The 26,662-nt window shown below is 39.9% G+C and overlaps 1 protein-coding gene across 1 annotated transcript in view; it reads right to left on the bottom strand.

Annotated features, from left to right (window-relative positions):
- Positions 1-1,372: 1,372 nt before the first annotated feature.
- Positions 1,373-26,662, bottom strand: part of OIT3 (oncoprotein induced transcript 3) — a 37,085-nt gene continuing 11,795 nt past the window's right edge. Inside the window, exons 4-9 of the mRNA XM_089670751.1 lie at positions 26,110-26,232; positions 23,058-23,180; positions 18,418-18,578; positions 15,149-15,564; positions 12,255-12,354; positions 1,373-3,267 (exon numbers count right to left, since the gene is read on the bottom strand). Coding sequence (XP_089526877.1) covers positions 3,094-3,267; positions 12,255-12,354; positions 15,149-15,564; positions 18,418-18,578; positions 23,058-23,180; positions 26,110-26,232 — 1,097 coding nt within the window. The 3' untranslated portion in view covers positions 1,373-3,093. The remainder of the gene's footprint in view (positions 3,268-12,254; positions 12,355-15,148; positions 15,565-18,417; positions 18,579-23,057; positions 23,181-26,109; positions 26,233-26,662) is intronic.

Below are 26,662 nucleotides of genomic sequence, written 5' to 3'. Positions count from 1 at the left end.
CTGACACTGTCAGTTTTGTTGGCTGGCATCCTTTTGTCTGCACACAAAAGCAAATGGTATAACATGGCTGCTCTGTACAAACAGAAAGGTGCTGGAGCTGCTCTGTCCTTTATTTCCCAGTGCATTCTGGGATACAGGACCCCAATGCCTCTTTCTCAGCTCCCAGCTAACACTTTATAAATGCTTTGCTAATGTGCTATAACTGCTATAGGCATGGTTAAAATGCAGATATGGCATGCTACCAATTAAATAATGGAGGCGATGCTTTCTGAAAGTGACATGCTGCTTCATTTTTCATCACAACTCTACCATATCTGTGTGTACTACACTGTGCTGTGCTCATTGCAATATTTATGGCAGGCATTGAAGAAAGGTTAAGAGGCTTCAAAAACACTGCTTAAATGCCACTTAAACACAGGTTATTGACTCGCATGTGAACGAGCCCAAAAAGCTGCCTCACACCCCAGTCACAGTGCATCTCATCCAGTCACTTCACCCTTCTCTTCCATCTTCTTTGCTCATAGCACATGCCTGCTTGCCCATGTCACCCTCCTTACCCCCCATTCACAGGGCATTCTTCCATGGCCACCTCCCTCTTCACATCGTATCTCTCTCCAGCCACCTCACCACTTGCACACAGCACATGTTCCTTTTTGTAGCATCAAATCAAAAAAACCTTTTTGTATCCGAAACTTGATTTTGGGACCTTTGAGTAAACTCAAAATTTGTATTAAAACTCAAAACATTCTCTTAACTTTTTCTGTTTGTATTTAAATCTTATAAATTAGTATTTGTTAGTTTTTAATGTATCAAATTAAAAAGCTAGGGGGGAGCTCTTTGGCATCTCCTCCTTGGGTATCAAAGAACGATGTCCTGGCCCAGATTTGAATTAATACCTAGTAGAGAATTTTGAAACCTGATGTTCTTCAGCAGTTGCAGGTAACAATTGCTGATAATGACATTGCGATACGAGGAGTAGAGTTATTAAGAGAAATTACGGGGTTGTCAATCCTAACCACTTTCTAGGAATACTGGTTACCTGGCTGTCGCTGGCTCTAATACATGCTGACTCAATGACCCCAAACAAGCATGGGACTTTGATACGCAGAGTGATATCAGAACTCCTCATCTGAAGGCTTGTTCAGTGCAAGTATTGTCTAGACAAAGTCATTGGCAAGGCATATGACAGTCAGGTGATTAGTATTCTTTTAGTTTCTTTAAGAAAATGATGATGTAAAGAGCTGGTCATCTAGCACAGCTCACCCAATCAGTATGTAATCTGTCTCATGATATACTCTTAGAATATTGCAAATGTTTCCTACGTGTGCACTAAAGCCATAATTTACCAAATAAACAAAATCATGCCAAAAAGTGAATTGCACATGTAATATAATCATAAAATACTTTAGAAAACGTTTGATCATACAAACAGCTGTATAACATGTAATTTACAGATGAACAATATGACATAAAAATTGGCAATAACAAAACACAACCACTTATACTACTCAATAACACAAAATACAGACTTATATGAGTGTAACCACACACAAATGGGAAGGGACTAAGGACAAATTTAATTGTTACTCACGTTTTTAATGTCAATAAGCTTTTACTAGGATATTGGGTAATCTGGAAAAATCTGTTACCATGCATGCCCAAATATCACCAGATATCATTCAAAAGTGAATAATTTATAGGGCATGGTTGGCAATATTTTACATTAACTTTAAGTGGGACTTTGCTACTCACCTGCTATTTATAACCTTGTTGCTGTGCTTAATATTGCCTTGAGGGCCTCAAATCAAAATGTACTCTGGTATGACAGATTTATTGCACACCCTATATTATACGCGTGATCTCCAGACTGAAAGACCGTGTGCCATTGCTCACGATGGGTTTTCTGATTGTAAAAATGGTGGATTGACAGTTTTATGTCTATCCTCAATAGGGTGCCGATGTAGATGCACAAATGGGGGACAGGGAGAAATCCTATCCTATCCCCTGTGGGAAGCTAACAGTCTAATGTATCTCTCACATATTAGGTAAATAATTTACTAAAGACAAATAGGCTGTTCACTTCGCTAATAAAGTTGTACTATGAAAGGAAATTTTCCTCTGAATTTAGTGAATATGGTGAAATTTGAAAACAATACCCAATCACATGCAAAGCAAATTTTTAAAAAATTTGTGTTGGGACATGATTGGATAATGGAAGTCAGCAGCATTTCACCTCAGCAACTAATCTCTGAAAAAAATTCCCTTACAAAGTACACAGTTTATTTGCCTTTAGTAAATCAAGATCCAAGTCACACAATCGGTTCTTCTGCTGGCGACACATTGCAAGTCAAGATCAGTCAGTTTTTTTTTTCATTCAGCTAGTGGGTTGAAAGAAAAAAAAAAACACCACTCAATTCTCCCATCCACACACTTGCTGTGGATGGAGGAATCCTCCCCTGCTGTTAGATTTTCTCTGCTCAATCAGCACTGCAGGCTATAAAGCCTGCAATGCAGATTAGTGTATTCTGACAGGACAGTTATTATATCAGTAGATCGATTTCTGTACAACCTCCCTGCCCATAGATGAATCAGAATTTGCTGAACCGGCCACATTTCAGTCTATGTATAGCCAACTTCAGTGATCCGGTTTCTCCATGAAGGTAAAGTTAAGTCAAACCCAACACAGAGCTACAAAATAAGATTTTTAAACATTTAGTTACCATGCTGCTAGCCCTGGGTTTGTCCTTAGAATTTGGAAACACTATAACTATTCTTGGCATTAAACTTAAATTGCAATCATCATAACTTTGAACCAATATTTATCTTTTCACTACCTTACTGAATGATCTAAAATGTCAGACTGGATATAAAACTTTTGCTGTGCTGTTGGGAAATTGCAGTCCCGCGCCTCAACAAAAAAATGTAGGAAATTGGCATGCTATATACATAAACAGAATATCGTTGGGTTAATTTTAGAAATACAAGACAAAAGGCAGGAGTTATAAATAAAATGCCTGATGAGATGCTGAAACATGAAGAAGCACAATATAGCAGTATGTATGTACAATATGATGGATATGGTTGGAAATAAAGTTACTCCTCCATGTCTATTATTATAGGTCCTCCAGTGAGAAGGTGGTTTGACAGGTGACTTGTTTCCTCTTCCATATCTGCTTCTCTGCGCATCCGTCTTCGGCATCCTTGAGCACAACGTGAACGCTCATCTGTGGCTCCACACACTAAAATCTGGCAGTGAAGGAACACCTCCTATGTGCAAAGATATCAGTAATTTTCTTAAAGGCATGGTAAAGATTTCTACTTGCACCTCAAGTTTTTTTCACCTACATATGTCCATTGTTCATATAAATTCTTGGTGTCACTAGTTGCCCTGTACACACAGGGGTGGATTTACTAAAAGCATATAGACTGTGCACTTTGCAAGTGCAGTTGCTCCAGAGCTTAGTAAATGAGGTAAAGCTTCACTTTTCAAAAAATACCCAATCACGTGCAAGGAAATAGAAATTTAAAAAAAGCAGCATTTTTGCTTGCACTTGATTGGATGATGGAAGTCAGCAGGGCTTCAGCTTGCAGACTGCAGTCTATTTGCCTCTAGTAAAACAACCCCACAGTTGAGTATTTCTTAACATTCCTGTATCAGCAATTTCTTAAGCACGAGGCATGCCACTGCACAGGTTAACACATGAACATTGTCTGTAGTATAATACCTGACACTTCCTGTGAAGAATTGACATATCCCCAATCCCTGGGTCTCTCAGTCTAGCAGTGGTGCAGGTGGGAGCTACACAGTAATTATATCTGACAGACACAAGCAGGAAGAGTATTTACAGGCACACAGAGAGCTCACTTGCAGTTTAGAGATGTGTTTCATCATGTGATCACCCCCATATTTGTGACGCAACACAAAGGGGATGGCGAAGCATGCATCGGATGCTGTGTGACCCAGAAAAGAAAGTTGTCTTGGCCCTTTGCTGCCTAGGAACAAGCTAGCTGCAGCAATACATGGACATAGGAGAATCAATCAGCCGCAACATTAATACAAGGCAAGGCAAACAAACAGTACAGGGAATAGAACTACACTAATAGCTACATGTGGACAAACATAAAAAAGTACTGCGCTAATGCTCCTATCGCTAATATCAGCTGACATGGCATTTAATGAACTGGTGCAAATCGTATAAAACAGCTTGTCAGGCTCCAATGTGCTACAGAAAAATGGCAACCGATTGCACTCAAGATGCCGACTCACTGTGACCAAAACTGAAGCAGGTAGTGTAAGATGGCTTCAGCTCTGCTCTCCACCCACAGGAGAGGTTTGAGGGACCTTTTCTGCGGGTGTAGAGCAGGATTGAAGCCATCTTACACTACCTGGTTCAGTTTTGGTCACAGTGAGTTGGCATTCTGAGTGCGATTGGTTGCCATTTTCCAGTAGTACACTAATACCTAAGGAAAACAAAAGCATTTGGAAGTGTACAATGCCATTAAAATATTTGTAGGCAGGACTGATGACTTGTTTATTAGTACCAACCCAGAGTCATTCCACAGTTTGTACATGGCAAGATTTCAATAGTCAGACCATGTATGGGACAAAACAAATTGGGAAATAAACACTAGGATCTGTAGCTGATACTAAGCTAATATATTAAGTCGAAGGATAAGTTCATCTTTTGAACATGTTACATCCATTGACACACAGGAAGCAGATTGTCCCACCCTCCCCCATTCATTCCCTCCTAACAGTCTGTGATTGACAGCAGCGGATGCCAATGGCTCCCACTGCTTCCTCCATATCCAGAGAGGTGAGGGAGTCGAGAGAGCTGTTGCTCTAGGGCACAGTGCTGAATCAAGATCGGGCTTAGGTAAGTATAAAGGGGACCTGGGGGGAAGCTGCGCACAGGTTTTTTTTTTTTTTACCATAATACAAAGAATACATTAAGGTAAAAAACATTCTGCCTTAAGAACCTTTTTAACCACTTGCCCTCCAAAGGATACCCCCCCTTCCTGAATGGGCCATTTTCTATGTTACTTTAACTGCAAATTACACAGTCATGCAACGCTGCACCCAAATGAAATTTAAGTCCTTTTTTTCTCACAAATAGAGCTTTATCCTGGTGGTATTTGATTGTCTGTGTGTTTATTTTTTGCGCTATAAAAAACATTTTTTTTACTTTTTGCTATCAAACGTCCAGTAAAAAAATAAAAAAAAATAATATTTCGCCATAAATTTAGGCCAAATATATTCTGCTACGTTTTTGCTAAAAAACTCCCAATACCTGTAAATGAATTGGTTTATGTGAAAGTTATAGCGTTTACAAATGGCGGTATAGATACTGGGATTTTTATTTTTACTAGTAATGGCGTCGATCAGCGACTTATAGCGGGACTGCAGTGGGCATTCTGACACTGGGGGGAACTGACATGATGTCACTGACATCCCCAGTGACACCAATACAGTGATCAGTTCTAATAAAAAGCACTGACACTGTACTAATGGCACTGGGCAGGAAGGGGTTAACATCGGGGGTGATCAAAGGGTTAACTGTGTGCTGTTTTAGTGTGTGCATCACTGTAATCACACTGCTGTGCAGGAGCTGCAAAAGGAGAGAACTGTATTGTTTACATCCAGTTCTCTCCCTCCGTCGGTAATGCTCCTTGATCACTGGGTGACGGTCAGTGATTGATAGTCAAGGCCGCGAATAGCGACGCGGGTAGGGCGTGCGCACCTCCTACCTGGAAATGCAACAACACGTATATATACACGTGATTTTGCGCACCCCTGCCGCCCTGTAGCAGTATATTTGCTATAGGGCGGCGGGAAAGCGGTTACGCAAGAGATGTTGCAACACACACACATTTACAATGGAGATGCTTTACACAAACTAGTTAATTAGATTTTAAATATTGATGACTGAGCAGCAAGTTATCACATCCCTTGGATTAAGAACAACCTTTATTCCCACAGCAAACAAGTGTTATCTAAAATCAGCTAATTGTATCAGGCCCTCTTCACTGATTTGTGATGTACTGAGGCTTTTTATTGAACAGGCTAAAGAGCAAACACCACAACACCATAACAAGGAATAATAAACCTTTACGAAAATGGTAACAATTTCATAAAATGTAACTTAAATTAAGTAAAATAAAAATAATATATTTAATGCAACATAAGTAAATAGTAAAACCAAACAAATGAGCTTAGCTCTACCCTCTGGTTATTATCATCAGGCAGAAAGTGTCAGTCAAACAGCAGGGCCCTGTCAGCCCCATCCACTTGGTACTGGAGCAAGTCAATGCTTGAAACTATACAGATTATGCATGCACTCTAGCATTGACTTTTTTGAGCACTACGTAAATAGTATGTATGGAGGCTGGCTTCTTAGTTGCCTGGCTGTCATGGTCACTGCCTATACTGTTCAGGTAAGGACTTCTGACAGTTCTGACTTTCCTGATCTGTATACTTGTTCCAGGTCAGAGATGCTAAAAATATTGGAGCAGAGGATCAGCATACAAGCTAAGCAACTAGCATTTTCATCAATGGCAAATCCTATATAGACATTGAGTGAAAGAAAGAGAGAAAACTATTAGGCATTCAAAGGGAACTTTGGTTAGTCAGAGAGGTCTGTGTGCATGTATGTATATACAGTCAGGTCCATAAATATTGGGACATCGAGACAATTCTAACTTTTTTGGCTCTATACACCACCACAATGGATTTGAAATGAAACGAATAAGATGTGCTTTAACTGCAGACTGTCAGCTTTAATTTGAGGGTATTTACATCCAAATCAGGTGAGCGGTGTAGGAATTACAACAGTTTGCATATGTGCCTCCCATTTGTTAAGGTACCAAAAGTAATGGGACAGAATAATAATCATAAATCAAACTTTCACTTTTTAATACTTGGTTGCAAATCCTTTGCAGTCAATTACAGCCTGAAGTCTGGAACGCATAGACATCACCAGACGCTGGGTTTCATCCCTGGTGATGCTCTGCCAGGCCTACTACTGCAACTGTCTTCAGTTCCTGCTTGTTCTTGGAGCATTTTCCCTTTAGTTTTGTATTCAGCAAGTGAAATGCATGCTCAATCGGATTCAGGTCAGATGATTGACTTGGCTATTGCATAACATTCCACTTCTTTCCCTTAAAAAACTCTTTGGTTGCTTTTGCAGTATGCTTTTGGTCATTGTCCATCTGCACTGTGAAGCGGCGTCCAAGGAGTTCTGAAGCATTTGGCTGAATATAAGCAGATAATATTGCCCGAAACACTTCAGAATTCATCCTGCTGCTTTTGTCAGCAGTCACATCATCAATAAATACAAGAGAACCAGTTCCATTGGCAGCCATACATGCCCACGCCATGACACTACCACCACCATGCTTCACTGATGAGGTGGTATGCTTAGGATCATGAGCAGTTCCTTTCCTTCTCCATACTCTTCTCTTCCCATCACTCTGGTACAAGTTGATCTTGATCTCATCTGTCCATAGGATGTTGTTCCAGAACTGTGAAGGCTTTTTTAGATGTCATTTGGCAAACTCTAATCTGGCCTTCCTGTTTTTGAGGGTCACCAATGGTTTATATCTTGTGGTGAACCCCCTGTATTCACTCTGGTGAAGTCTTCTCTTGATTGTTGACTTTGACACACATACACCTACCTCCTGTAGAGTGTTCTTGATCTGGCCAACTGTTGTGAAGGGTGTTTTCTTCACCAGGGAAAGAATTCTTCGGTCATCCACCACAGTTGTTTTCCGTGGTCTTCCGGGTCTTTTGGTGTTGCTGAGCTCACCGGTGCGTTCCTTCTTTTTAAGAATGTTCCAAACAGTTGTTTTGGCCACGCCTAATGTTTTTGCTATCTCTCTGATGGATTTGTTTTATTTTTTCAGCCTAATGATGGCTTGCTTCACTGATAGTGACAGCTTTTTGGATCTCATCTTGAGAGTTGACAGCAACAGATTCCAAATGCAAATAGCACACTTGAAATGAACTCTGGACCTTTTATCTGCTCATTGTAATTGGGATAATGAGGGAATAACACACACCTGGCCATAGAACAGCTGAGAAGCCAATTATCCCATTACTTTTGGTCCCTAAACAAGTGGGAGGCACATATGCAAACTGTTGTAATTCCTACACCGTTCACCTGATTTGGATGTAAATACCCTCAAATTAAAGCTGACAGTCTGCAGTTAAAGCACATCTTGTTCGTTTTATTTCAAATCCATTGTGGTGGTGTATAGAGCCAAAAATGTTAGAATTGTGTTGATGTCCCAATATTTATGGACCTGACTGTATATTTGTAATCTGAGGTAGCTCTGGAATGATCGACAGCCAGTTTGGTGAAAGCAAAACAGTTTATTTATTTGGAACAAGGATAAAAAAAAAGACAGCTTACTTCAGCCAAAGTCTATAAACAGTCCAAAACCTGGTATCAGAAGCTAAACCGCATGCTCACCATTAATCTTTGGTCTCATACAGGGGATAGGCTCCTTCATAGTAAAGGTGCCAGGCAGGCCACATTGTGGGGTCAGCAGCCCATGTCTCAGCTTGTCTGAGAGCTCCCACTTGCCAGTTTGTGAGTCTCTCTCCCACTCACTTCCCTGACACACCTGCTGATTTCCCTCTGCTGCCATGTAAGTCTCCCTCACCTGGGACTTAACCCCTTTGGGACAAAAGTCCTGTTAGTCAGGACCCTAATGCAAATTTAACCATCTAGAAAGTACTGAAATGTCTCTACAATTATCCTCCTTAAAGAGACCACACCCCAAATATCGGTGAAATGTATCTGCCATCCAGGACAAATTCCCGGTGTCCAGTACAATATACTGCCACACTATATTGCAAAAAGTATTGGGACACCCCTCCAAATCATTGGTTTCAGGTGTTCCCATCACCTCCATGGTAACAGGTGCATAAAATCAAACACCTAGACATGCAGACTGCTTCTAAAAGCATTTGTGAAAGAATGAGTTGCCCTAGGAGTACAGTGAATTCAAGCGTGGTACCATGATAGGTTGCCACCGATGCAATAAGTCCATCCGTGAAATTTCCTTGCTACTAAATATTCCACGGTCACCTGTTAGTGGTATTATAACAAAGTGGAAGCAACTGGGAACAACAGCAACTCAGACATGAAGTGGAAGGTCACGTAAAATTACAGAGCGGAGTCAGTGCATGCTGAAGCACACAGTGCACAGAAGTCACCAACTGTCTGCAGAGTCAATAGCTAAAGACCTCCAAACTTTGAGTGGCCTTCAGATTAGCACAACAACAGTGTGCAGAGAGCTTCATGGAAGGGGATTCCATGGCCGAGCAGCTGCATCCAAACCTTACATCACCAAGTGCAAGGCAAAGCGTCGGATGTAGTGATGTAAAGCACGCCGCCACTGGACTCTAGAGCAGTGGAGATGCATTCTCTGAAGTGACGAATCACGCTTCTCTGTCTGGCAATCCAATGGAAATGTCTGGGTTTGGTGGTTGCCAGGAGAACGTTACTTGCCTGCCTGCATTGTGCCAAGTGTAAAATTTGGTGGAGGGGTGATTATGGTGTGGGGTTGTTTTTCAGGGGTTGAGCTTGGCCCCTTATTTCCAGTGAAGGGAACTCTTAAGGCGTCAACATACCAAGACATTTTGGACAATTTAATGCTCCCAGCTTTGTGGGAACAGTTTGGGTTTTGCCCCTTCCTGTTCCAACATGACTGCGCACCAGTGCACAAAGCAAGGTCCATAAAGACATGAATGAGCGAGTTTGGGGTTGAGAAACTTGACTGGCCTGTACAGAGTCCTGACCTCAACCTGATAAAATACCATTGGGATGAATTACAACGGGGATTATGAGCTTTGCAACCTTATTCTTGCAAAACATACTGATGGCATTGGTTACAGAAGGATTTCTAAACTTCTGAATGTTCCAGCGCGCACCATAATCCAGAAGGGGAAAGGACATAATTTCACCATAAAGCGGTCACAACCAGGTGCTTATCACACGATTTCTGACAGAGGAGTGAAAAGAATTATCAGAAGAGTTGTCCAAGAGCCAAGGACCATTTGTGAAGAGATTCAGAAAGACCTGGAATTAGCAGGTACAACTGTCTCAAAGAAAACAATAATTAATGCACTCAACCGCCATGGCCTGTATGCATGCTCACCACGCAAGACTCAATTGCTGAAGAAAAAGCATGTTGAAGCTTGTTTAAAGTTTGCTGCACAAAATTTAGACAAGCCTGTGAAATACACACCACGGTTGGAGGTTAAATAAAGTTTGGAGGTGGGAACATCCTGGCGTGGGGCTGTTTTTCAGCATACAGTACTGGCAAACTTCGTATCTTTGAAGGAAGGATGAATGGAAAAATGTACCAAGATAATCTTGATAAAAATCTGCTGCCATCTACCAGAATGATGAAGATGAAACGAGGGTGGAAATTTCAGCAAGGCAATCACCACAAACAAAGCCAAGGAAACTCTCAATTGGTTTTAAAGAAAGAAAATAAAGCTTCTAGAATCACCTCATTTGATTCCAATAGAAAATCTATGGAAAGAACTAAAGATCAGAGTTCATAGATGAGGCCCACGGAACCTTCAAGATTTGAAGACTGTTTGGGTGGAAGAATGGGCCAAAATCACATCTGAGCAATGCATGCGACTAGTTTCTCCATACAGGAGGTGTCTTGAAGCTGTCATTACTAACAAAGGATTTTGTATGAAGTATTAAATACATTTTATTTAGCATGTTCAATACTTTTTCTCTATGTCATTCAATTTTGTTACACAGAACCTAATTTCTGAACTTATTTGTTTTGGTTTCTTTGCATGGGTTGTTACCGACATGTGTGAAAATTTCATATCAATAGCACCTTTAGAAATATATTTACTGACAAAAATGGTGACGTGTGCAATACTTATGTTTACCTGCTTAGTTGCACAGGAGGTCACTTGCTCAACATAGGCACCATTCAGAGAACACTATGCCTTTTTTTTTCAGCTTACAGAATCCAGTTACTCTTAATGTCTCCGGAAATGTCATCAGCTACCAGCATCCAACTACCCTTGATATCCCAGGACCTGTCAGCTTCCATTTGGCTTATCTGGACCTCTCAGGACCTGACTCCTTCCAGCATATGACTTCCCTGGATCTATCAGGATCACATTTTCCAGCACTCAGCTTCCCTGGATCACTCATGCCCTATCTGCTTCCAGCATTTGGCTTTCCTGATTCTCTCAGGACCTGCCACCTTCTAGCATTTAGCTACCCTGGATCTCCCAGGACCTGTCTGCTTCCAGGCATTTAACTACCCTGGTCCTCTCAAGGTCCTGTCAACTTCCAAAATTTTATTTTCTTGGATCTATCAGGAACTGTCAGTTTCCAGCATTTGGGTACCCTGGATCTCTCAGGACCACAGCTTTCAACATTTGGTTTCGCTGGATCACTCAGGACCTGTCCACTTCCAACATTTATCTTCTCTGTATCTCTGAGAACCTTTCAGCTTTTAGCATTTTGCTACTCTGGATCTCTCAGGACCAAGTGCTTCAAGCATTTGGTTTCAATGGATCACTCAGGACCTGTCAGATTCCAGCATTAAACTACCCTGGATCAATCAAGACCATAGCTTCCAATATTTGGTTTCACTGGATCACTCAAGACATGTCTAATTCCAGCATTTCTCTTCTCTGGATCTCTCAGAACATGTAATCTTTCAGCCTTTGGCTATACTGGATTTCTCAGGAACACAGTTTCCAGCATTTGGCATCCTTGGATCTATCAGGACCTATCTGCTTCCAGCATTTGGCTTCCTTGGATCTGTCAGGACCTATCTGCTTCCAGCATTTGGCTTCCTTGGATCTGTCAGGACCTATCTGCTTCCAGCATTTGGCTTCCTTGGATCTGTCAGGACCTATCTGCTTCCAGCATTTTGCTTCCTTGGATCTGTCAGGACCTATCTGCTTCCAGCATTTGGCTTCCTTGGATCTGTCAGGATCTGACAGACTTATTTGGCTGGAAATAATGCTAAACATTTGGAACTAACGGAGAATACAATATGTGTTTTCCAAGATTCATATAGGAGTGTTGATGAGGGTTTTAATGGCGAAACCTGCCACTAGTCATTATTTCCCAAATGAAGGGATATTTCACCTTTATGAAAACCAAGATCCCTTTTATAAAATTTCAGTCATCTTGTCACCCTTACTCACTAAGGTTGTATCAGACTACAACCCAGAATAATAAAGCTTCTGGCGTTACCTTGTTATCTTTCCCCACAAATTTGAATACAGGAACTTGGAAATGTTTGGCGAGATGATCTTTAGATATGTATTGTTTCACAGCATCATCTGAGGCACACCTAGAAAAAAAGTAAAAGGAAGATGAAGAATAGCACCGCATTACATTTTTTTTAGAACATTACCAGAGTGGAATCCAACCAATATTTTTTTAATGTATTGTTTTTTCATTTTGCATAGAGTGGGTAAAGATCATCACCTGTCAGTTTTGTATTGGTGTCTGTGTCCCCACTGCAAAGATTTCCCTCTCTTCCTTTCCCATTGCTGGTGGTCACAAAGAACTCAAATTGGAGCACACAGCAATATCATCAGGAGGAGTGAATACCTCTGTCACTTTTTTTTTTTGCTGTCTGCAGACCAGGGATGGACTGACCATTTGAGCACTCGGGCACTGCCTGAGGGCCTGGGGTCAGTAGGGAACCCCATGAGATGCCCTTGGTACCTTTCATTGGCTTTTTCATAGGCTTTTTTGGGTGTGGGCGAGGACACAGGGGCCCCATGATCCCCTATTGACCGGGGGCCCCATGAGTTGTCAGACTGCCCCTGCTGCAGACCAGTTACCAGAGATTCCAGTCACTACTTGTTCCATCAACTGCCATAGCCAGGACATAGGGGGAAATCTTTCAAATATGCCCACAGAAATATATCCAGAATATATCCAGTATATCCAAAATAGAAAAAAGTTTTGTCTGAAGTGAAAAACCAGGGAAACCAAAAGTGGGACCGTTACCCAAGACAACTAGATCCCCTTTCTAAACTGCCTTGGAAAAATTGTTATTGTTGCTTATGGGAATATCAACTTTTATTTTACATTTGTTTTTATTATAACTTCTTCCATATACTGTACCAACCTGAAAAAAGTGATGCTTTTGCAAAAACATTAGCTGCAATATGTTATTAGGTAAGAAAGGCTCTAAATGAAATTATGTTATTTCCATCTTTCCATGGCAGTAGCCAGATGATAATTTATTTTCCTATACATATTAATATAACCTTTAAAGTAAGAAAGCCAAGGTGGTTGTTGCAGGCACATTGCATTGAATGCAGTTTATCAATTCAGCAGAAACTTATAAAATCATCAGAACCCAGGGCTGTGCAAATTCCAAATAAACCGAGTACATAAAGTGGTTTAGGCCACAAAAAAAGTCGCTTCAGACTTGGGGTGATCATTTGTTAAGGTTATCATTTTTTGCCACTTAAAAGTTTGCCATAGAAAGTTTTGCTAAACAGGTTAAAATGAAAAATATGGTGAAATATAGCAAACATTAAAACAATGCTATATTAAAGCCAACTCCAGGAATTATCTTAAACTTACATTGGGCCAGCTTGGTTACATGTATTTTTCTATGTGAAATTTACTGTAGCAGAATGTGCTATATACAGTCAGTGCTATCCTATTCCTGGTGCTGCTGGAGCCACATGCTACCTGCACACTGAACACAGGGAGTCACTTGCTCCCATGGTAAATATCTTGCATTTTTTTAAAATGAATACCAGGTATTCTTTGATGGTTGGAGAGGAGGGGCAGATGACTTCACAATCACCACCTTGTCCAAATGCAGAACTCTTTGTATTTATTGAAAAAATACAACAGATTTACTAAAAGACAGAAGTAGGGGAGTGAGCATGTAACCAAGCTGGCCCATTGTAAATTTACAAAATAGATAATCCCTGGAGTGCAGCTTTAAATTGGAACTTTACCCATACGGACTTGATTAAAAATGATATTCTTTTGCAAAGAACATACATTCCACATGAATAATTATGCTATCAAAATGAGTGTGTGCTGTAAATTGCCTCCAGCATTGTTTCTTATTACTGAAGGCTGCAATTTTGCTGAAGCCCAGAGCACAAGTAATTTAGGCTGTCAGCAGATTGGCCTCTAGTGCCTTTGATTTTAGGCACAGTACCAAAAATAGAGAGCAACTGGGCATGTGCAGGGCAGAGTGAGACAGTGGAGATTTCCGAAAACCAGTGCACTCAGAATCTGGTGCACCTGTGCATGGTAGCCAATCAGCTTCTAGCCTCAGCTTGTTCAATTAAGTTTTGGCAATAAAACCTGCAAGCTGATTGATTTCTATACAGAAGTACACCTGATTTTGCACTCTCCAGCTTTAGTAAATAAACCCCAGTGTATTACTGGAATTTAAACAGAATAGGTACTTATTTTTAAAGTTTACATAGATATACCTGCAAAAGGGGGCAGCCTGAACTGATCTACCTGGACTTAAGTTTCTGACAAAAGTTCCTCTTTAAACTTACTGCACAGAAATATTTTATGGTCAGTTTAGGATGGGGTCAACGTGAGGTTAATTATTTGGAGTACAAGTGGATCATAGTTACCCTATAAAAATGTACCTACAAAAAACTTTTCTCTTTTCAAAATAAGTGGAGAAACTACAACTGCATAAAGCCATAAACAGGCAAAACTGTTCGAATTTATTTTCCATGGTGAAAATATTTAGAGGTATTGATTTTATTCTGAGATATCATTTATACAGTATGACAGTCCATTGCCAGTTAAAAGTTTGTATTTAATTTTGGACAGAGAGAAAGAGTCTGTCAGTTTTTTGCTGTTTGCATCACTGTTGTTGAGATTTTCCCTAACTTCCTTTCGGGTCAAGAAGCAATGGAAAATATCCCCGATGGGGACACAGACAGAGGAAAAAAAAACAGAAAAATTCTCTTGCACTCTCTATCCAAAACTAGAAAACAATTTTTGGTTGGAGTTTAGTTTGAAAAGAAATGTTGACTTTGTTGTTACTTGTACTAAAACATTTAATTTTCCATTAGGAAAAACAGTACAAGTGTGATTTTCTAAAGGGTACATTATTAAACCATTAATGTAATACTCACCCATCCTGTATTAAGTAGTACTTTAGGATCTCATCAATCTTGGAAGTAGGTGTGGCATAGCAACTCTCCACCAATGTTTCCAGACCATTCACTCGCATAAGGGGCTCAATGCCAAAGTATAGGGAATCTCTGAGCTTTAGCACCGGTTTTGTTTCTTTGTAAGGCTCATCAAAGTCTTTGTCCTTGAATATCTCCAGGCTAAATGGGAAAGTGCCTCTGCTGCGTCCCACTATCTCCAGTGGTGAGTTCTTCAGATTGGGTACATACCCCTCTGAGATGGTGTACAGTCTGGGGAAGTCACATGTTATAGGAATTATGATCTTGCTGGTACGAATAATAATGTCACCATTACTTCCCGGAGTCTGCTTTGGCATTCCAGTCACCAGATTGGTTGCGATAATCTTATCACTTACTACCTGTAAGGCACAGAGATAAATACAGTAAAAGATGTCATCTCGGTTTTACAATAAACTGATTTGGTCCAGAATAACTATGTAAATCATAGGAGCATTGCCAATTCAGCTAGCTTTTGAAATATTTAGCAGTTTACCTGTAATTATTAACAAACGTATTCATATAATAAGGACATGGGCTAGTTGCAAACATTACACAAGTTATGTAATTTGAAAACTAGAGCTGTAACCAAATTGGAAATTGTTAATGAAAAGGATACACCAACAAAATAATACTGTACAAACTATATTCAAAACAAGAGACTTATCACACCAAAAAGCTAAGAAAACCATTAGCCTCTGGTAACACATACAGGTTGATTTACTAAAATCTGGTGCAGTTTTGCATAGAAACCAATCAGCTTCCAGGCTTCCTTTCCAAAGCTTAACTGAACAAGCTGAGCCTAGAAGCTGATTGGCTACCATGCGCAATACCACCAGATTCTAAGTGCTCCAGTTCTAGCAAATTGCCCTCAAAGTGCAATGTGTTTTACCACACTGCATGAATACAGGTCACCCCAAGGGCAGATAGAAAACAATTTTATTGCAGCATGCACAAAAGGATTACATGTCACTTTACAACAGCACAGTGTGCCACGCTGCTGTGCAGGGACATGAATGAAGTGTCATGTTGGGTGTAATGGTTGTGCGCATTAGGCACATGGAAGCTGTAGGTGACATCCATCTTGTTCAGGTCCCATATTGTTCAGGGTTCACATAGTCCAGTGATGTTATCTCCTCCCTCCTCCTGAAATTTATTGAATACATAGCCATAACTTTTAACACAACTCAAAAGAGCCTGTTACCTCATCTTAGGGACAACAGACACCAGCACACAGGCCTTAGTCAGAGCTCTAAACAGCTAATTGATTTCTAGTAGAATGTCTGTTAGTTTCTACAGACCATAAAAAAGTCTACAGATTAACATTCCATCTGTCCTATTGTAAAACTATGACAAAATCTGTACTTCTGTCAAATATAATGTGCAGGAAAATAAAGCACTAGGAACATTTAGTGTACCATAAAACATCTATCCAGAAAGCAGCCAGGTGTGGGCGACCTCTCTGAAACCTCTGCCCAATTCACAACTTAACAAAATCCGCACACAATTCATAAAATCCAACAGGACCAAGACACATTAATTTTAACTATATATTTGAATGGGAAATATGATACAGAACAAATCAAGGTTAAACATGACTAAGCTAGCACATATGAAAGGAGAGATACAAGTCTCCTACCTCCAGGGTTACAGACCCATCCAAAATACTCTGTTTGGTATCCCTGGACACTAAATATAATGCTGAACAATAATCTACCAGTTTCCAGAATGCAACCTGTACATAGTGGAAGATATTAATATCAGTATAAAACTGCATGTAAGGGAGGGCCCGATACAGTCATAAAGGGGTGACCTCCCAGCCACCACCCCTTAAACTGGGTAAATGGTCAGATGGCCTATGTCAATACCCCCCTTTATGTCTGATAAAAAAAAGATTGCAAGCAGACTTGATAGTTCTTGTTTAACAACAACTAAGGAACACCTAACTGGATTTGAGAGAGCCACTGTACCATTTTTGCTTGATCAATTGGACTCTGCTAAAATCAAGAACTCTGCAAGCATTCTTCATTTTCAAATACTTTTAAATTCTCTGTTGCTTTAATCCTTCTTTGTAACACTGTTTTTCTATAAATATTCTATTTGCACCATTTTGACCTTTTCATTATTAAACCCTATTTTGAAAAGTGTCAAAACTGTACCTGAGGCTTTTAATGCAAAATAAAAGAATCCCTGTCTTTTGAAAAGAGTGCTACTGTATTACAAATCTCTGAACATACCCGTCTGGGGTAACAGTGCATGTTGCACACGTATTCTAAAATCATAGTTGTTATTGCAAAGATTATGAGTTTCCTCCTCAGTTAAAAGGTTGTGGTGGTAGCTTAAAGAGTTAATTGCTTAGTTACTTAGCCCAGTTACAATTGCTCTCAGGTTGTGGCATCTAGATTGTGGTCCCGGATTATTGCAGCCAGAATGGAGAGCTGCCCACACATTAAACCTCAGCGATTTAGTCACTTATTCCATAATAAGAAGTGACTAAACTGCTGTGGTTAGTCATTTAGTCCATAATAATAGTAATCAGTCAGGGGAAGGTCACACGCTGCAACTGTTATCCCTTCAACGGGGTGACCAGCTGTGGGCTTTTCTATGAAGTTATGGAGTTCGGGCCACATATGTGCATTGTATGGGGAATGTAACTGAGAAGACCCTCAAAAAGGCTTCATTGCATTGAGCAGGGAGAGCCTCTGTATGCTCAGGGTATAAGATTACTGCCTGAGTCATCTTAGCCTTCAGTTTGCTTTTTCCATAGACTGTATGGGAAACTACATGTAAACATAAGATGAAAGATGTGCAAGTGGCAATATACAGTCTTAAGAAGGTTGTGTCAACTGCTTGTGGTTCCTATGTATTGAATAGAGGCTTACTGAGATGTGAGACAGAGAATAGGTAGGCAGTGCACAGATGAACGGCAGATTTAGTAAACAAAGCAGCCTAACTGTGACTTTGGGAATCCCATATGGTCATCTGTGTTCATGAAGAACCCTGAAAACTGCAGCCTGTGTCCTTATTTCCCTTTTTATTTTCCTTTTTTCACCCTTCATATAATTTTCATCAACCATGGAAAATAAACTACAAGCAACAAATCTTTGAAGCCACTTTGACAGGAACTTTGAAGACGGAGATTCTTCACAGTTTAATATGAAGATTCCCTCTGACAGGAACCAAGACATGACAGCACATTCTCTATATTTACATACACTGATGACAGTCCCACAGGTTTTCAGGTTGAAGTTAATATTGACATGGGTGCCATTGGATGTTCCCTTGCAGGAGGAGTTGGTAAGTGACAGCTCAAGACCCCCAACTAGTTCCTTTGGCACAGAGACTTCTATGTTGCTGGGTTTACATATCACTGGAACTGGAATAAAAAGCAGAATAAAACTCTTAGCAATATTATGGCAAAAGTAGCTGAGTTAAAAAAAAGTTTTCAGTTCTGCACATCTCCATTCTATCAGAGCACAAGGTATATAGAAGCACTTTGCAGGTTTAGAAAATACAATTTGTGATAACGTCTATCTTCTTCTAGCACGAAAATCCCTGGTGGTTATTAGTGGCAGGATTAAATGTTCTATTGGAGACAGATCTCAGGAACAGAGCAGAGCGATCACTCTCTGCTGCAGGTCAATGGTGCAGCGATAGCGTCCCACCAGCTCTTACTATGAATGATAAGTACTTCTAACAATGTCATTGTGCAGCCAGGGAAAAGTTATGGTTCAGACAGAATCCAGAAACTTAATAGCTTGTGGGGAAAAAATGTTTGGGAAGTATGCAGAAAAACATTTACCAGGTGCTAAGGTACATATAAAAAAAAATGATACACGCTGTTACACTTTGAAGACAATTTTGCTGAAATCATCTAACAATCTGTGTATGGAGTAAAACTAAGTACAACTTGAAACCTTAACATTAAATAATGTTGTTTGGATGGATTCGAAAATGTCATCTGCCTCTCCAAGTCACACCTTGCTGCCTGTGGTAAATTTACCGGACACGCATTGGGTATTAGTGAGATCTTCCTTCACTTTTTGTCCCTGAAGCACATTAGAAGATGAGAAGAAATTTCTCCACTGTGACATTCATTTTTTCAGTATCTGTGATTGCAGATTAAAATGTAAAAATACAATTGATTAAAGTGTAACCAAAGGCAAAACGTGGTTATAGTGGAGAGGGATTAGAACACCTGTCAGTTTTTATTGCTGTCTGTGCCCCCATTAGGGAGATTCACCCTCTCTATTTGTCCTGTTTACCATTATCATTAAAAGTAAAAAAAAATCCCATATTTTGGATTATCCCCAGAAAAGTAATTGAGGGGAAATCTTCCAATGGGGGCACTAGTTCTGATGACCTGGGGGCGGGCCAAGAAATTCCCTTAATTTGCAGGGATTTCCTCTCACTTCCTGTTTGGCTATGGGACAGGAAATGAAGGGAAATCTCCGCAATGGGACACAGATGGAGAAAAAACATCAGACAGGGGTTATTATAACCCTCCCTTACTCTAACCAAAATGGAAAAAAAACAAGAATTCACTCATTTTCAAGTTATATCAAATGAAAAATGTTCATGTTATGTGAATCTTGTGTGAAAACATATACCTTTCTACTTCAATCCTCTACCTGCTATGATTTTCAAACACTGTGAAAGAAAATTAAACCTGGCTTTCTTGATTTGTACACCATTTGTATACTGTTGAAATTCACCAGAAATGTAATTTTACACACAGCTGATTGGCTAACTGCTATTCTCAGCAATTCTCTCCCAGCAGTGGTACTGGTCATGTGATTATAGCAAGCCAACCACACAGCACTCAGGAAATATGAAGGCAGATAGGATCATGTTTTCTCAGCAAACATGAAGGTACATTTAAAGTATTTTGATTAGTTATCCAACTCTACCTGTGAATATAATCTGCTATTGTTTTGTTACAAACCTCTAGTAATCCCTGGATTACATTTGTGAAACTATGTAAAACTTGCCTTTATTTTCAAAAATCTGCCCAGAAACAATGACATCTATGCTTATTTTTCTGGTTGGCTGGAATATACTGTATGTTTTTCTATATAATAGCGAGGGAAACTAACTAATAGCATATAGATGCTCTCGTGAGCAATTATTTACAAGCACATGTTGGGTAATACAAATCATATCAGGTAGCCACTGTATTACACATTGAGGTTGATTTGCTAAAAATGGAGAGTGCAAAATGGGGTGCAGCTGTGCATGGTAGTCAATCAGCTTTTAATTTAGCTTGTTTAATTAAGATTTGAAGAAAAAAAAGAGGAAGCTGACTGGTTTCTATGCAGAGCTGCACAAGACTTTGCACTCTCCATTTTTATTAGATCATCCCCTTAGTATTATAAATTGTCCTTCATTAAAAACACATATGTGGCAATAGTCAACATATCTTCAATGTGAAATAATATAACAGAAGTTGCTGGATAATATATTAAGAGGCCACTAAGTATCATGCCATAAGTCAGCGTAAGTCAGACCCCTGATGGGCCACGCTACTTGTCCCGAGTTCTCTTCCATAGTGAGTACAAGCAGCCAGGCACAAGGTAGTTTCCCAGTCTCTCATCACAAGGGAACCAGGCAGAAAGTGTCATTTGTAGATTTATTGAAACTTTCGGATAGTTGCTAAACTCTTTAGGATTGTGCTCTGGTGCACACAGAAGGTTTTTTATCTTTATGCATAGAATACATGAAAGTAAAAAACCTTGAGCCTTTACAACCACTTTAAGAATAGAAGAGCTGTGTCAAGAGAACCAGAGAGCACACAGAGACAGATTTCACGGAACCCAACATGCAGGCTTTTATTGGGGAGGTTTTTGGGACACAGACAACAGTTCCTTTAATCCACAGATCCACACCAGACACAGCAACACAATACAGTACTTTGGAAGGCAATATGGAACAACAGGGGTATGGTAATCTACAGGGTTCAGTAAGGCAAGGGCAGGGTGGTTTTGTGGGACTTCGGGTTCCTGGGGAGAATTGGACTCAGTCCTTTGGGCAGCACGAGGTTAGTCCACTTACTGGATGCGGGGAGCCAGACACAGAGGGCTACAGTCCACACCGGCAACACAGGGTTAATCCACACAGGCAGCTCTAGGCAGGGAAGGGTTAAGTCAGTTCGGTTCACAGGCAACAAAGATTTAAATCCAGCCAGGGAAGATGTCAGGCCTGCAGGCTCACAGGGAACAAGAGGTAAGTCCAGGCAGGGAAGGGGTTCCAGGCAGCATTGAGTTCACCCCACACCTGAGAGGATCCAGCAGCAGATGGACAGTCCAGTCAGTCAGGGAGATGAGGAGGACGGGGGATGGTCGTATCAGAGAAGCTGGCACTCAGCACAGTCTTCCCTCACACACGCAGCCAGGAGAACAGAAAAGGGTTTTTTTCCTGCTCACCCTTAAGTATAGAGCTGGGAGCCTTGTTGGTAACCGGAGACTTCCTGTCGGGTTACCATGGCAATGGGCCCTGTCTCCCAGGTCTCTGGACCCGCCCAGGGAGCCTGGGAAGATGTGCATGAGGGGGAAGGGAGGAGGGGGCCTGTTTGTGGATTCCTTCAGCAGGGGAACAGACTGCAAGCGAGGGGGGTGAGGGGCTGCTGAGGGCTGCCTGTGTCAGGGACACGGAGGACTAGGAGTCCCAGCATGGACGGGAGAGAAGAGTGAGGGGCTGCTGAGGGGTGGGGGGTGGTAGGCAGCAAGCCTAGAGGATGTGGGGGAAGGGCCAGCTCCGTGACAAGCTGCAACTCAGGGACTTCAGACACAAGCACAATCCAAAATCAGCTACTCTGAAGCAGGTGCTCAAAGTTTTAAAGCACTAGGATCTCTTTTTCTCCCAGGCCTTTACTCACTGTGTTCCTGTGTACTTGGTTTCCTCCTTCCAATGCCTGCCAGACACTGTACAGCGGGCCTCCAGGCCAGATCCTCAATGGACTCCACTTAAATAAATTCCAGCACCTTTACAATAGCAGGCCCTCAGCTCTCCCTGAGATGGGACCTTTGATGAACCTCCTGTAGTCTTCAGCTAAGCAGCCCAGGAGGGCAGACAGCCCCTCCTGGCTGGGTCTCTCTCCCCAGGACAAGGACCCTGCTGTTCTGGGCCCTTGACTATTTATGCACACCTCAGCACCCTGCTGGCCACTCTGTTGACCAGGCATTGATTGAGCTTGCGTGAATATTCAGCCCAGGGTCTGCTTCTTTCAACCCACTATGTTCCATAACTTCTAGAAAACAGGTGGAAGCAGTTGAGCCTGCAGCCAGCAGAACCCAGAACAGCCAAAAGCAATCAAAACTTGCTCCACTCCCTACAGAGGAACCCAGAAACTAAATGTACTTAATCCTATTAGCAACCTAACTAAGTGGGTGCTACAAGTGGAAAGAAGAAGGTAAAGAAGTTTAGGGGAACAAAATATAAGACAGGACTATATGTAATACATGATAAAACTTTACAAACTCCAATAAAGAGATAAAAACCAGGTGGAGCCATGTTTGTCATTGCTTCCTTATTTGTAAGCTCTTCTTTTTAAATTCTTAATTTTTTTCATGAGCTGTGTGTAAATAATTCACAGACACACTTGGATAATACATAATAAAAATTCTAAAGTTGTTGGTAGGTAATGTAGAACTCAGGTAATGTTATGAAAAGTATAATTCCACCATGTCACTTGCTACTGATGAAGAACATTCATTTAATGTAAGGAAAGGCTTTGGAATTATAAATGACTACTTCACTAAATGTGGCCAGTAAATGATGAAAAAACATTTAGTAAATTTGTGGACCGAAGGTTACATTAAAAACTAAAAAAAATAATTACAATTTTGTAAAAACACACCTTGACATGCATGGTTATCCTCAGACAGGAGAAGTCCTCGTGGGCATTGGCACTGGTAGGTATCACCAAATGGAACACAGCTGTGACTACAACCTCCATTGTTATTTTGACAGCCTTCAATATCTAAGAGAGATATTTTATTGATTTATAACAACACAGCATTGCCAAAAATAAGATTGAAATATATGAGCACATTTGTAACCATACATTCCAAATAATATGCATTAAAAATAATAACCAAAAGACACATCTCATTACCAACAGTATGCTTGAAAAAAAAAAAACATATATAATTGTATCTCACTGCTCCTTTAATTATATGTGCCTCTAAAAGTGAGAAAAAGTATAAGCAGGAAGAATATGTGGAGAAAGACATAATTATATGATTATCAGGTTACAATATACTAATCATTAATGAAGAGCAGAGTAAATATACATTTGGAATTTACATGATGAATTCCTTCATTGTCCCTGCTTTGGTCCATACTTAAATCTCTCCTGTCCTGGGTCTCACAAACTGTTGCTGGATGAGTTTTAATAGACTTACACAAGAACTGCATGGGCATTTTTAATTTCTAACCTCATTAATCTCATTAAGCACATGTACAATAACTATGATCAGGGTATTTCCTTCTTGAATATTTTAGCCTGTTCTTAATTCTGGTAATATCTTGTTGCATAGTTTATAAACTGTAAATTGTTATTGTTGCCCATATATTTTCTGGTATTACTTTTACTGCTATCTCCCACATTTTATTGAAAATGATGTGTGAATGAAATAAAATGTCTTAGTGCCATACCGACTGCCAGCTTTCATTTTAGAAACTGATTGCCTGCTTTCAAAACTCATATTTATTAATATTATTAACAAGACATGTACTGTTTCATGGTAATTCAGTATCTGCAGACTAGAACATTGTCAATTTGCTTTATATTGACTGTAAGAAAGAGCACACTTACCCAAAAAAGCAACAGCAATTTTTATTTAGTAGAGAACGTGTTTGTGTAATCTGATTGAAGGTGACAATATGGAACAGACAGACAATAAAAGCTTCCCGATTACTGCATATTGAATACAAGGCTTTACATTCTATATGAGAAAAGATATTCACAAAACTACAAAAAATACCACTTTCCTTTTTCAATAGTTATTTGAGCCGCCTATGCAGCTTCCCAAGATACTGTAAGTAGAATAGTTTTTTTGTCAATGTTATGCATAATGTGCAGACCAAAATTCTTTAATATATCTATGAAGAACTCCTGGAAAAACAGTAATACACAAATATGAGGGGGCATTTATTCTTGATGAACATTACTAATGTAAAGAAAATTATCCGTATTTGTTTAGCTTCTTTTTTTTATTTTTACCAGTAGTGGTTGGTAAATTTGTGTTGAGAACTGTATATTTGACCACAGGACTGGAAGAATAAATCTTAAAGAAATCACAGACATTAGTTGCCCAACAACAAAAGGTAATAAAAGTGTTTCGTAAGTCCTTCGGTTTTTTTCTTTTCCTAATGGTTTAAGCAAATATGCACTGGACAATGTCTACATCTGTGACTGCAAAAATAATACTGACCTTTACTATAACCAATACATGTGAAAATGAATGCTTTTATGTCGAAAATGTTTTGAAAAATAAACATTAATGCACAAACATAATAGGTTTTATTTCTTGTCCAAAACAAAATTGCAGTTTTTGTTCTGTATTATTTTAAACTTTCCTTAATTGTTCTTGGTAGACAAGTGAATAATGCTCAAATTTGGCTGAGACTTCTCACCAATATTTTTTTTTTACTCCAGACTTATATGTGAAGTGGAACAGAATGCATTAGTTAAACACAACTTTCAAGGTAGAAGCAAAGTATATTGTTTTTTTTCTTGCCTAACTGCAGCAAATAAAATAAAGTAAATAATAAAAATAGGAAGTCATAGGAAATCTCTCCAATGGGACAGTGAAATCAACACAAACATTTTTAGTAGAGCAGGGAAAGTTTATAACTTGTATTAGGTTTTAATAGCTGTGTATCCCTGTCCCACTGACACCCATCAGGTACAGCAACAAAAACCTTACTGATGATATAGGGGAGATTTACAAAAACTGGAGGACTCAGAATCTGGTACAGCTGTGCATGGTAGCCTTCTAACTTCAGCTTTGACAATAAAACATGGAAGCTGAATGGTTTTCTATGTAGAGCTGCACCAGATTTTGCACTTTGCAGTTTTAGTAAATAGCCCCCAGAATAGTTCCACACTATCCGAAACTAAAAAAAAAAGTTTTGATTCATATTGAGGTTTTACTGAAGAATAACAAAGGGTTGTCATATTGTTATTATTCTGATATTTCCACAAATAATAAAAATAGGAAGTCATAGGAAATCTCTCCAATGGGACAGTGAAATCAACACAAACATTTTTAGTAGAGCAGGGAAAGTTTATAACTTGTATTAGGTTTTAATAGCTGTGTATCCCTGTCCCACTGACACCCATCAGGTACAGCAACAAAAACCTTACTGATGATATAGGGGATATATAGGGAACTCTTAATATCAAGAATTGCTGTTTGTCTCTTCTACTACAGCTATTTGAATTTGTGAATTCAGTGCACAGTTCCTAATTACTACACCAGCAAATCATTCTCAGTAGTGGGAAGAGAATCTTAGGTTGGCACAAATGTTTAGCATTATAATAAAGTTTGTACTATACATGTTCAAAAATACCTGCACTATCTCCTCTATTCATGAAGGCTTCACTGGATGCATATTTGTGCTTACTGAATTATCAAAACCTTAATCATAACCATGGTTTTATCTAAACATTGAGATGTCCAAACTAAGTAAAAATATATTTTGCTGCATGTAGTCCATGAAAGCAGCTTGTATGAGAAGGAGAAATAGTTCTGGTATTTTTGTATAATCTGTATAACAATGTTATGAATACTGGACACAAACTGCACGTTATTGCACTAGGACAAGTGAACTTTCACAACTCCCCAATACTCAGTACAGGAACCAAATACAAACCAAAAACAAACATCCAATATGCAATTTACCTTCGCATGTCTTTCCATCTTCTTTCAAGAACCTTCCTTTCGCACACTCACAGCGATGGGAGTTCTTCAGGTTGATACAGATGTCACTGCAGCCTCCATTATTCTCCTCACATTCATTCTCATCTGCAGTTATTGAAAAAGTCATGCAAAAATAGTAGTTAGTTTCTATCCCATAGAATATTCATTTGAATGGTCATGCAATGACTTGGGTTTAGAAAAGCTGTGAGAACTGTGCTTTTAGGTTGCCTTCACATATGGAAAAGTACATGTCAGAAAATGAGGGGGGGTGGGGGTGAGGAGATCTAGGTCTATGACTACATAGAGTTCCAAGTTGCTCTTCACCACATATTCAATAAGTCTGTACATGCCTCCCACACTGCTTATGTCGACATTTACCTTTTCAAAGAAAGTTGGTCTGGAAAATGAAGCCCCAGTGGTCAACTTTTGGCATTAGCTGTCCAATCATGTTAAAGAAGAGCTGGAGGGCATGAAGGAGGGAAGGGGCTCCAAAGCCATTCTCCTTCACCCTTAAATGCTCCCGCTCTTACCATCC

This window comes from Staurois parvus, unplaced genomic scaffold, assembly GCF_062004578.1.
Source record: "Staurois parvus isolate SC_StPar_1 unplaced genomic scaffold, SC_StPar_1.0 ptg000094l, whole genome shotgun sequence".
Lineage (NCBI taxonomy): Eukaryota > Metazoa > Chordata > Amphibia > Anura > Ranidae > Staurois > Staurois parvus.
Note: the sequence above shows the minus strand (reverse complement) of the source record. Positions and strands in the feature narration are given on the sequence as shown.